Source organism: Primulina huaijiensis, chromosome 11 (assembly GCF_012295235.1).
Source record: "Primulina huaijiensis isolate GDHJ02 chromosome 11, ASM1229523v2, whole genome shotgun sequence".
In the NCBI taxonomy this organism is placed as follows: domain Eukaryota; kingdom Viridiplantae; phylum Streptophyta; class Magnoliopsida; order Lamiales; family Gesneriaceae; genus Primulina; species Primulina huaijiensis.
Window position 1 is genome coordinate 557,702 of NC_133316.1, and position 12,206 is coordinate 569,907.

At 36.2% G+C, this 12,206-nt stretch overlaps 3 protein-coding genes across 3 annotated transcripts; 2 read left to right on the top strand and 1 right to left on the bottom strand.

Moving 5' to 3' along the window:
* Positions 1–206: 206 nt before the first annotated feature.
* On the bottom strand, positions 207–662 carry LOC140987682 (histone-lysine N-methyltransferase, H3 lysine-9 specific SUVH5-like). Its single transcript, XM_073456305.1, has one exon. It carries the CDS (start codon positions 660–662, stop codon positions 207–209), a length of 456 nt encoding a protein of 151 aa, XP_073312406.1.
* An 87-nt stretch (positions 663–749) lies between these two features.
* Positions 750–3,895, top strand: LOC140987683 (syntaxin-32-like). Its single transcript, XM_073456306.1, has 5 exons — positions 750–817; positions 1,857–2,166; positions 2,304–2,476; positions 2,737–2,937; positions 3,432–3,895. Exons 1-5 carry the CDS (start codon positions 750–752, stop codon positions 3,589–3,591), a joined length of 912 nt encoding a protein of 303 aa, XP_073312407.1. The 3' UTR covers positions 3,592–3,895.
* A 3,230-nt stretch (positions 3,896–7,125) lies between these two features.
* Positions 7,126–11,999, top strand: LOC140988940 (T-complex protein 1 subunit eta). Its single transcript, XM_073458048.1, has 14 exons — positions 7,126–7,320; positions 8,235–8,495; positions 8,807–8,932; positions 9,012–9,215; positions 9,402–9,571; positions 9,657–9,792; positions 10,126–10,242; positions 10,410–10,529; positions 10,609–10,707; positions 10,821–10,910; positions 11,135–11,222; positions 11,404–11,492; positions 11,599–11,673; positions 11,757–11,999. Exons 1-14 carry the CDS (start codon positions 7,306–7,308, stop codon positions 11,856–11,858), a joined length of 1,692 nt encoding a protein of 563 aa, XP_073314149.1. The 5' UTR covers positions 7,126–7,305; the 3' UTR covers positions 11,859–11,999.
* Positions 12,000–12,206: the final 207 nt, after the last annotated feature.

Sequence of the window (12,206 nt, forward strand, 5' to 3'; positions counted from 1 at the left end):
AACCATATCAGTGAGGTAAATCGCGCGAAGCAAATTTTGTGCATGAGATTTATCCGAAATATTGTTGATAAACTTATGATCATTTATGAGCTGTGGTTAATAAACCTTCCAACATTGCCATAACGAGCTGCGCCAATCGTGAACCGAGCTTCCTAATAATCAACTATTGTAGCTAGCTTGTTTGACAAATGGGGACTGTCTTGGAATCAGCAGTCTTCACCTTCCATCCACGAACAACGCGAACCGGATCGAGTATTTGCTGATATGCTATTTTTCAACGCCAAATTTCCCTTTTCAAGCTTCTGATCTTCGGGTTCCTTGTCTTTCTCAACTACATTTCCCCCTTGCCCGGAATATATCAAGTCGTCACCACTCTCTATGTCATCAGCATAAGCCCCAGAAGCAACAATATTAGTGACAGCAACTGACATCTTCCCATTAAGTTTGATCGAATCTATGTCATTTTGGTATAGACGATGAATACCAACAGATCCAGCAAGCTCCAGTCTGTACCGCAACTCATTGCCCACCTCCAGGTGCTTCTCCCAAAATCTTGCCCGTGTAAACTCTTTTCCTTCTGTCTTTGATTTGATTTGCGGACGAAGGTCAATCCTTTTAGAGCCTTCCTTGGGCTGCCTCGACTTTTCCCGCTGCTTGTGCATGGACTTCACTTCTTCTTCATGCAAGAGCTTTCTACAAATAGCATGAAAAAACCAAAGAGTTTCTCCCTCTCTTGTGCGAGCATCACCATGACTGGAACTTTTAGGTCCAAAAGGAGGCAGAATGGCCTTAAAACCTTTATGTTTAAGAATGTCAGGTGAGTATGCTTCTGTCCGTAACCTCTCTTATCAGCGAGTACTGATGCACCTGGACTCCAGTATGCAACACTGGGGTGAACAACATTGGGCTGAACAACATTGGGAATTTATGGTTTGCAGAAACGGTATCAGAACGTGGTGGAATTACCGTTTCGGAACGAGAACAAAGCCCAACTCGAAAGAATAATATATTTTTTCAATATGATTCCTTTTTTTAAAAAAGATTTTACTGTTTCAGCAGTCTGACAAAATGCAAAGTGCGATCAATACTCCGCAGACTCCATGCGTTGTACATGTGTAAAAAATGGGAAAACAACAAAGCTGAGGGTACAATTGGCATTTCACTAATTGACGATCTGCCAATATGGAAATTGATCTGGCATTATCATCAACATTTAACACAGAGCACGAATGAATGGCAATTGGGCACAATTTTTCTGGGTCAATTAAAAAAATAGGAGTGAGAGAGAAAGTATTTAAAAAACAAAGATTCTGACTTTTTTTTTTAAGAAACAAGGAGTTGACTCTTACTTATTACATTAACTGCAATTAAACTCTTTAACTTAATTAATTCTCCTCTTTTTTTCTTCTTGGTCGACACACATCTTTCCCCAATTAAAATTTACGAGTCACCTACCCTTTTTTCCCCAAATTGGGATCTGTCGACCAAAAATCAATTTAATCGACCAAAAATCTACTTTGAGAAAAAATAAGAGTCCACCCAGAAGAATTGGTCGACCAAAATTAAGTTGGTCGACCAAGATTAATTTTCTTGGTCCAATTAATCTTGGTCGACCAACTTAATTTTGTTGGTCGACCAAGATGAATTCTTGGTCGACCAAACCAAGAAGAAATTCTTCTTGGTCAACTAATTNTTTAAGCTGACAGAAATCAAGCAAGTGTAATATCGTCGAGGTTTTAAAACTCAGTCAAGCTGAATATAAATATACTCGCCTATGCACACTTCTATACGAGCTATCGGTCTCTATCCTGTTTTTCATATTATGCTTGAAAATCCTGTATTTCTACTTTGTGATATTGCTTTATATTTATTGATTGGTGTGATCAAATTGATGATTTCATCCTTTTTACCGTAGTGGCGAAGAGGACTTCAGTTTTTGACGATCCCACCTTGGAAATCCAGGAGATAACATCTGTTATTAAGCAAGATATAACTGCACTTAACTCTGCTGTAGTAGAACTCCAGCTTCTCAGCAATTCACATAATGAAACGGGGAATACATCCAGTGATACCACCAGTCATTCTACCACAGTCGTAGATGATTTGAAAAATCGATTAATGAGCACCACAAAGGAGTTCAAGGAAGTTTTGACCATGCGAACAGAGGTGAGCTGAGAAATTGTAGCCAACATTTGTATCCATGAATGTGTTTCTCTATTCCTTTTTTAGTTGGTGAACATTTACTCAAATATTGTTTGTCCCGCTCTTTGAATCAAATTACATTTTGTGGGGTATTTTTGCAGAACTTGAAGGTTCATGAAAACAGAAGGCAGTTATTTTCTTCTTCTACTGCCAAGAACCCTGCAAATCCTTTTGTTCGCCAGCGTCCGTTGGCTGCAAAGTCTGCTGCCAGTACCTCTGCTCCCCCTCTTCCTTGGGCTAGTGAGACGCAATCTACATCTCAACTGTTCACAAAGTAAGTCCACAATGTGTATTTCAAGTCAGTTGGTCGCAAGGATTCTTGGCTTGCTTTTTCCTTTCTTTGCACCTTTAATTGAAAAAAATGTGAGATTGACGATTATTTTATTAATAGTTTAAGTTGAAGGACTTGAATGTAGGTCAGGGTCAAATGTTTTATGATTCCAACTAAAAAGCGTCATAACATGCCCAGATATGAACAGATTTATTTGCAGGGCTGAATTTTTTTTATTGTGATTCCTGACATTCCTGTAACAGGAATCAAGTAGATGGGGAGGCTCAGCCATTGTTGCAGCAGCAGCAGAACCAACAACAGCAGCAGATGGTTCCATTACAAGACATCTACATGCAGAGTAGAGCAGAGGCTCTTCAAAATGTAGAATCCACAATTCACGAGCTGGGCAATATCTTCAATCAGCTGGCTACTTTAGTTTCCCAGCAAGGAGAGATTGCTATCAGGTTGACATAAGGGTCATTTTCTTATCATACACTCGCAACATTCTAGCATAAATGATCATGACTTTTATGTCTAAACAGCGTTATTTTGCTGTTTTCAGCTTTCATAATAACTGTTTTGATTAGATATCATTGGCATTGTAGTCTTGTTAATGAACGTTAATCATTGAATTTTATTCAGAGTAGGCAAAACGCAACCACATCATATTTTGGGTTTTGGTGAGCTTAAATTCACTTTCAAACACTGTGTGATCATATGCGTGAAATGCATTTCGAATATGAATGTAGGATAAATGATAAGAAAAGATGATGAAATGGTTTGTTAATTTGTAGATGATTAGCACTGTTCCATCACTTTCTCTCATTTGTGAACTAGCACATTTCTTTCCCCATTGGATTGGGATTACTTCCATATATTTTAAGAATTATCTATATTTGAATTGTTCAGTTGTTTCCTCTGATTGCGTATTTAAATCTTGGGGTGGAAATGTTTGTAGGATTGATGAAAACATGGATGACACAGTGGCAAACGTGGAGGGCGCTCAAGGAGCTCTGCTCAAGTATCTCAATAGCATCTCATCAAATAGATGGCTGATGATCAAAATATTCTTTGTATTGATTTTCTTTCTGATGATTTTCCTTTTCTTCGTGGCATGATGAATAATGTCAAGACGGCTGCGCCACAAAATATAGTGAGACGACTTGGTGTACTCATAATTTCATTTGTTTATATCGGAAAATGCTGTTTATATTTTGGAGATGGTCTTGAGATTTTACAAAACTTTTTCATACTCTTTCTCGTGTGTGTGACAACTGTAATTGCTCGGGGGATTCATGTGTATTGTCATGTAAAATGTTGGATGCTGAGAAGAAAGTGTTGTAATGGTTACTTCAAAGTACTGGTATTCAAAATTTGTTCCTTGGTTCTTATTTTCTCTATGGAATGCACTTTAAACTCTTACACTTGGATCTATTGATGTTTGTATCTAGTTTACAAGTGAAATATTTCTCCTACAAAATGAGCTACGCACATTTAATTTAGTACGTAAATATCTTAAATTAATTAACATTTAAATTAATTACCAATGATTATTGCACTACTTTTCTTTACTCTAGTAAAAAAATATTTATTCAAAAATTGTTGTTTTAAATTTTATTTTAATATAAAAAATATAAGATTACAAGTCTACAATAAAGATTTTTTTTTTAAATTTGATACTTGGTACCAAAATTTGTATTGAACAGGTATAAAAACAATTGTAGTATAATAAAATATTCCAAGTAAAATTTGACTGTAATGGATACCAAGCAAAATAGGACACACGTGAAATACAAATATTCTATACAAAATATCTAAATTAATATGTACTCTGCTCGCTTTTGGCTTATATATATTTGCATTAGGGATAATCGATAGAAGCACGTTAAAGAAAAATACTTTCTTTATTTTTTTCCTAAAAAGTAGAAGTGATTTAATATAATTTTTTTTAATACTTTCACAAGAAATTGAAATTTAACGTATGTGAGATTTATTTATATTTCTAATTAAAAAATTTAATAAGAAATATCAGTATCCATTATAATCAATACTATTTATTTTTTTTATAAAATTATAATTGTTTTTATACATGTTCAATACAAATATAGATTTTAGTTATAAAATTAAAACTATATTTATTATTGTAGTTGTTAAACTTTTTGGACTAATGCGTTTTTTCTATTTTTAATGAAAATTGGATAAGTACATTATGAGCATGCTAAGTGGATGGTTAAGTATGAAATGAAGAGTGTCTCACATAAGAAAATAATCTTAGCATGAGTGAACATATATTGAGTTACACTTCGTAAAAATGTAAGAATGATTGGTCAAAAGACCCTCTATCGCGCGCGCATACGCAATGGAGAGTGCAAATCAAATGCCCAATTTGCGACAGAAAATGCTTGATTTGTGTGCAAGCACGATATGAGTGCGCCGAATGTCGGATCGATCGAGACAAAATTGCCTACTTGACTTTTGCTATTTTCATGAATTTTTATTTTTAAATTCAATCCCACCTACCTGACTATTGGTGTGCCTTCTTCAGTTTGCCAATGTGGTACCTTCGTGCTAGGTCGCCCAACTTGGTTCTCGAAGCATATGCTGGAGGAGACAAATCTCTTTTGAGGTCAGTGTACTTCATATAGTTCTCGATTTGCTTTACTGTTTTTGTTCATGTTCGATCTTCTGTATTTGTTAAAACTTTACACTACTTTGTTTATCTTTCGAGAACTACGATGTTGGCTTACAATCTTAAAACAGTTTATGTATACTCATTTCATGAATTTGTTTTTAGATATGGCTTCTGAAACGTACGTGCAAATGAAAACTGATCATGTTTTCCCTCATGTCACCGTTCCTGTTACGCCTCGAGTCATTTTTCCCATAGCCCCATATGCTGCTACAATTGTTGTGCCAGCCAATCACGGAGAAAAACCAGAGAAATTCACTGGTATGAAATCTGTCAGTGCTCTGAGGGCGTGGAATAATTCTGATTTCCTACACCAAAATTATGTACTGAATCGATTGGTCGATTCGCTTTACAATGTATTTTGCGAAAAGAGAATGACTAAAGAGCTATGAGAATTCCTTGACAGAAAGTAAAAATCAAGGATGCTGGGGTCAATAAGTTTATTGTAGGCCGCTTTCTGGTTTTTAAAATAGTGGATTTTAAGCCGGTTATCAGTCAATTTCAAGAAATCCAAATGATTATTCATGAGATTCACGCCTAGGGGATAATTTGGAGCGAATCTTTTCAAGTGGGTACTATTGTTGAGAAGCTACCACCTGCTTGGAAGGATTTCAAAAACTATTTGAAACACAAGCACAAGGAGATGAATGTTTAAGATCTCATTGTTCGACTTTGCATCGAGGAAGACAACAAGACAACAAAAGTTCTGAAAGACGATTGTTTTCTCCAATTACTATCAAGGCAAATATTTTCTAGCATGACCAAAACTCGAAAATGAGAAACTTTTCTCTTTCCAACAAAATGATGAACCGGGGACACAAATGAGGCATTTCGAAAAAAAAGTTCTTTGGAAAGTGCCAAAACTATGATGGTATTGGTCACAAGGCATCTGACTGTAAGAAGCCGAAGAAAAACCAAGATGTTAATGTGGTAGAGAACACATCTCAAGAAGTTTCGAACATGAGTCTCTGTGCTGTAATCTTTTGAGTTAATATCGTGGGTTCAAACCCAAGGGAGTGGTGGATAGACACTGGTGTCACTCGACATGTTTGCTCTGTCAAGGAGAAGTTTGTCAATCTTGAGGAATCTGGGAATGGAGAAAAGATATTCATGAGAAATTCAGCTACTTCTGAAATCAAAGATCAAAGAAAAGTTGTTCTAAAAATGACATATGGAAAATAGATGACTCTGAACAATGTGTTGTGTGTGTGTTAGACATCCATAAGAACTTTGCAATTTTCCTGAATTTTTATTTTCGAAAATTCACTTCAGATCTCTCTGGATGTGACCTTCAACTTGCCTAACTGTTGGTGCTCCAATTGAGCAACATTTGGCCTTTCAAATGGCCAGTCTGCGACTGTCCATATGGAACCCGAGTGTCTATAAATAAAGACGAGACAGTCTCGAGTCTTTCAAATAACTCTCACACTCGCATATTACATTCATTTCTTTTCTTGTTGTCTCTGTGACTGTCCATATTGCAATACAAAGTGAACGAATACAAGAGTATTTGGACTACTACCTCAAACGAAGCGAACCGAGTCAGATATCGAGAAAACTTTAAGCTCTGAATGCAAGCTCGAACAATAAAATATATTTGATTTGAATTTTGTTTCAACTACAACTTAAGTATGAATTTGAATCGGAAATTTTAACATATTTGCATATTACTAGAACTATTGCTAATAAATAAAGGTTTGAAGTATGTTTATTTAATATAATTATATTATATTAATAATATTTTAAAATTTGAGAGTAATTAGTGAACTATCGAGTAAAATAATTTGTACATAAATCAACTCAAAAAAAATTGAATATGTTTGAGCTCAATTCAAATTCATTAACTTTTATATCAATTAGAATGTTTTTGAGTCGACTCGAAAAATACATAATTTAATTAGTTTAGACAAGGGGTATTTTCTGTGGGGCAAAGTGATTTAAGGGTTCCAAAATAAAATTCTCCAAACATTAGAGGTCTAATGTAATTTATGAATCTTGCATTGTGCGATCTGCGAAACAGCAAAAACGAAGAAGTGGGTTGGGAAAGAAAAGCCAGAGAAATACTTGTTTTCATAAACCCTAGACTAGAAATTGATCTATACTTGAATCTTACTCTCCTTCGCGCAGAAATTCGCATCCGACAATGGCAGCCATGATGGTAAGCTCGATCTTTCGTACTCTCACTAAAGAGCATACATTATCTGCGTGTATCGAGTGAAATGTTCTCTCTTGATGGATGTTACTTTGCATTGTGTCCAGCTGCATATTCTTCTGTTGATACTTTGGAAGGGTTATCTGTTTTCCCAGTTTGTCGATTTTGAATCCTGATGTTAAGCTTCTTTTTTCCGCTGAGAATGTTTGCTATTATGTTCACTTCTTCTGTTCTTCTAGCTTATTTAGAGTATTATTGGATACTGTAACGATTTTGTAGTCTTTCATTTGCAATTCTGAACACGGATCGGAAGTCGCGAAACAAAATGAAATTCGTGAATTGCTGAAGTTCAGTCTTAATATTTAAGATGGGTGTTTTGCATTTTGGTAAAGACCTCGTGCTGCTTGTCACTCGGGTTTCAAATTTGTTTTTCTGGGATGGTTTTTTATTTTCTGCAAGGGATTGAACTTGATTCATTTTCGGTGCTTGGACGAAGATAAATTTTTCGGCTTCATAATGTTCTCAGAAGCTGGCTTCACATTATAAGTAGGTGGAGTGATTCATACACGATGATCAATCTGCTTTTCTACTGGCTAAAGAAGTTGCAAAATTTGATAGAGTTGCATTGTAAAATGATATTGCTTTTGTTCATCTTTAAACAAACATAGAACAAAATTAAATGATGGAAAATTATTTTTAAGGTTTTTAGTAAATAATTCATTTTTTGGTACTCAAGTTTGTAACATTTTCACTTTATGTTTAAGGTCCATATTATTTTGGATTTGTGTAAACAGGAGATAAATTTCCAAATTCCAGCTTGTTTCTCTGATTATCTAAGAGATGTCATTTTGTTTTCTATATTCATCATTTTCATTGCACTAAAGCTTATTTTATTTGGTGATGATGGTGATCAATAACAGCAACCCCAAATCATACTGCTTAAGGAAGGGACTGATACATCTCAGGGGAAGCCACAATTAATAAGCAACATAAATGCCTGTATGGCTGTTGCAGATGTTGTCAGGACTACTCTTGGTCCAAGAGGCATGGACAAGTTGATCCATGATGAGAAAGGGAACACCACCATCTCAAATGATGGAGCCACCATAATGAAGCTTCTTGATATTGTACATCCAGCTGCAAAGATCCTTGTAGATATTGCTAAGTCTCAAGATTCTGAGGTATTAGTTTATTGTTGGTTGGCCGTTGGAGTCTGTTTCCCTTTATTTATACCCTTGCTAATATTGTTTCAAGGAACAAGCACAACCCATTCTTTAGTACAAATGAGTCGTATGATTTAAAGTAAAAAATTTATTTTGACTTAGAGTGTTGTGTTTTGTCTCAACAACTATTCATAAAAAATATTTGAAAGTGAAAGACAATTGAAAAACTAGAGGTATGTTGTTTGATTTAGTTTTTGTTTTCCATAATTGCTCACCTCTGTAGTTGGCTTCCTTATGACATTGTTGCACATGTGATTCCTGTTTTGCAGGTTGGTGATGGGACCACCACAGTAGTTTTACTTGCAGGAGAATTTTTGAAGGAAGCCAAGCCTTTTATTGAAGATGGAGTTCATTCTCAAAACCTTATCCGGAGTTACCGCACAGCTGCTCACTTGGTGAGCATTAGAAATCTGTTTTCCCTCTTATTGATTTGGACATAAACCTAGGCTTACTGGTGTTTTGTGGACTCGACAGGCAATTGAGAAGATAAAAGAATTAGCTGTTAGCATAGAGGGAAAAAGTTTAGAAGAAAAGAAGAGTTTACTGGCCAAATGTGCTGCCACAACACTATCCTCTAAGCTCATTGGCGGTGAAAAGGAATTTTTCGCATCCATGGTGGTAGATGCCGTCCTTGCCATAGGGAATGAAGACAGGCTAAATATGATAGGAATCAAAAAGGTATTTTTTATATTACTCTAAATTTGTCAGTCTTGCTTGTTAGTTGTTAAGGATTGTACTGTTTTTATTAAATATTTTCCCTTAGTTTATTTGCTAGATTGAATAATTGTTAACTATGTTGTGTGAGAGAGTATGATGATCATCTTTTCTTAAATATTGATTTTTCCACATGATTTCCTTCTGCAGGTCCCTGGAGGTACAATGAGAGATTCTTTTCTTGTGAATGGTGTTGCCTTCAAAAAGACATTTTCATATGCTGGATTTGAGCAGCAACCAAAAAAATTTGTAAATCCCAAGATACTTTTGCTAAACATAGAATTGGAGCTAAAATCAGAAAAAGAAAATGCAGAGATAAGGTTAGGAAATTTGCATCTTTTGAATTTATTCCATCTCCCGCCCAAGTCTTGAGAATGCTCACTTTTCCTGGACAATCTTCCATAGGTTGTTAGATCCATTACAGTATCAATCAATTGTAGATGCAGAATGGAATATCATCTATGACAAGTTGGACAAGTGTGTGAAGAGTGGAGCTAAAATTGTGCTGTCACGGCTCGCTATTGGGGATCTTGGGACACAGGTATTGGTTTATGTTTACTTTTTAGTATTCTATGTTTTTAAGGATAATGGAAGATGAGTGATATTGCCATCTGCTAGATCTCTTAATAATGGAGTGAGTTTTTTTTAACGATACAAATATGTCGTTCGAGCATAATGAGTTTGTACGATCTGCGTAGAAGTATATTAAATTTGTTTCCATGTGATTTTTTTTTGAGTCGGTGAATTTTTATTCTAGTGTCATGATGAGTTTTTTTCCATTCCGTTATTTGCTTTGATTTGATATCTATTGGCAACTTCGTGAAAGGAACTATATAATCAAGTACCCACACAAAAGTTTTTGTTCGGAATGTAGTATTTTGCAGATCGTGATATATTTTGTGCGGGTCGTGTTGCTGAAGAAGATTTGCAGCGGGTTGCAGCAGCAACTGGTGGAACCGTGCAGACTACTGTGAACAACGTCATTGATGAGGTTGTTTTTCCTTGCATTTGGTCACACTAATTCTAACCTACCAGTGGTTATGCCTACTCTAGATTGATCTACTTTGATAACATTTGCATGTATATAGCACCTTTCAACCTTACATTTTTATGATATTTATAATTCAGCTGACCACTGTTTTTTTTCCTGTTCAAAAGGTTCTGGGATCTTGTGACCTATTTGAGGAGAGGCAAGTTGGAAATGAGCGGTTTAACATATTTAGTGGATGTCCATCTGGTCAGACTGCTACAATTGTTCTTCGTGGTGGAGCAGACCAGGTTTTGTGATTATTCTGATCCTTGCTAACTCTACATGATTCAACCACCGGTCACTAATTGTTAGTCTCAATAATTTTAGTTTATCGAGGAGGCTGAGCGAAGTTTGCATGATGCAATTATGATTGTTAGAAGGGCCTTGAGAAACTCAACTGTAGTTGCTGGTGGGGGTGCTATTGATGTATGAATTCTCTATCATCTACGAGAGCATCCTTACTTTTTCTGTTTTAGGAAAAACATTCGCCTCTGAAGACGATTGTGGTTTGAATTTCTTAAGTTTTATGGCATCTGCAGATGGAAATAAGCCGATGTTTGAGACAACATGCTCGCACAATTGCTGGGAAGTCTCAGCTATTTATAAATTCATATGCAAAAGCCCTTGAGGTAGAAATTTTTGAAGATTTATGCATTTTATGCAAATGACAACTAAGATGCATCTGTTTAGTTCTTATTAGGAGGATAATAAGATAAAGCAGTATGAACAGCTGAGCTGATCAGACAAAGCACCATGAATAGGACAATAATACTCGCATGTCAAATTTCACTGCGGTGCTCGGCACTGCACTGCAATAATCTCTATCTTTGTTCTTATCACATGGTTGTTGCAGGTTATACCCCGCCAACTCTGTGATAATGCTGGTTTTGATGCAACTGATGTTCTGAACAAGCTGAGACAGAAACATGCTTTACCATCTGGTTAGCTTCTTATCTGTTTTTAATACTGGATGGCACACTTTAATTGTCGTATTGACGTGTTAGGTGAATGAGATACGGATTATGCGGTGCATATAACTGTTCATCCCCAAACACAAAAAAAATGCTTTTTATGTAAGATGGCATTACGTCTTTTTTTTTAAACTCTTGAGCTTGTAAACAGGTGAGGGTGGAGCTTATGGCGTAGACATCAATACTGGTGGAATAGCTGATTCGTTTGCCAACTTTGTATGGGAACCAGCAGTTGTGAAGGTGTGTTCAGCTTCCTTTAATATGTGAAATGGTATGGTTCCCTCTGTTTAATATGTGCATCATATTTCGAGGTCCTTGATTTTTTCTTAACCTTGCCATTCCATAGATTAATGCTATAAATGCTGCGACTGAAGCAGCTTGCTTGATCTTAAGTGTCGATGAAACGGTGAAAAACCCCAAGGTAATTTATATGTTGAGCCCATCTCTTGATCATGTCCCTTGTATGATATGATCTTTTGTTAAACTTTTACTCCTTCAACGCAGTCCGAGAGTGCTCAAGGAGATGCTGCTGCTAGTGCCATGGGTGGCAGAGGCAGAGGTGGAGCTGCTTTCCGTGGTCGTGGACGGGGAATGAGGAGACGATAGGGTTTTTTACATCTTGGGCTCTGAAAGCAAGATTGCCGAATTTTGATTGGTCCTTCGTTTTCTAGATTATCGGGATATGCTTTTTCGGGTTCAGAATCGGGATTTTCACATGCATCTTATTTAAGGCGCAGTTTGATTAAATTTCAGTTCGAGTTTATTTGTGTTTGCCCATTGAATCTAGTCAACTGAACAACGAGAGGTTATACATGGCCTCAATCTCCAAATCCAGGTCGGTGCCCCGTGTTTAATTGTTAAGAGTTCATTCTCAAAAATGTATCTTTGAAAAAATACCACCTCAACCCGCTTTGAGTTGAAACTGTACAACGTTCTTCTGGTTCTCGACCAAAG

Coding starts and splice junctions, on each gene's coding strand:
- LOC140987683 (XM_073456306.1), top strand. CDS start 750: ATGACTGGAACTTTTAGGTCCAAAAGGAGGCAGAATGGCCTTAAAACC. Junction 818..1,856: donor TTTATGTTTAAGAATGTCAG/GTGAGTATGCTT, acceptor TACTTTGTGATA/TTGCTTTATATTTATTGATT. Junction 2,167..2,303: donor TTTTGACCATGCGAACAGAG/GTGAGCTGAGAA, acceptor GTATTTTTGCAG/AACTTGAAGGTTCATGAAAA.
- LOC140987682 (XM_073456305.1), bottom strand. CDS start 662: ATGCACAAGCAGCGGGAAAAGTCGAGGCAGCCCAAGGAAGGCTCTAAA.
- LOC140988940 (XM_073458048.1), top strand. Junction 8,496..8,806: donor CTAAGTCTCAAGATTCTGAG/GTATTAGTTTAT, acceptor CCTGTTTTGCAG/GTTGGTGATGGGACCACCAC. Junction 10,911..11,134: donor CATATGCAAAAGCCCTTGAG/GTAGAAATTTTT, acceptor TGGTTGTTGCAG/GTTATACCCCGCCAACTCTG.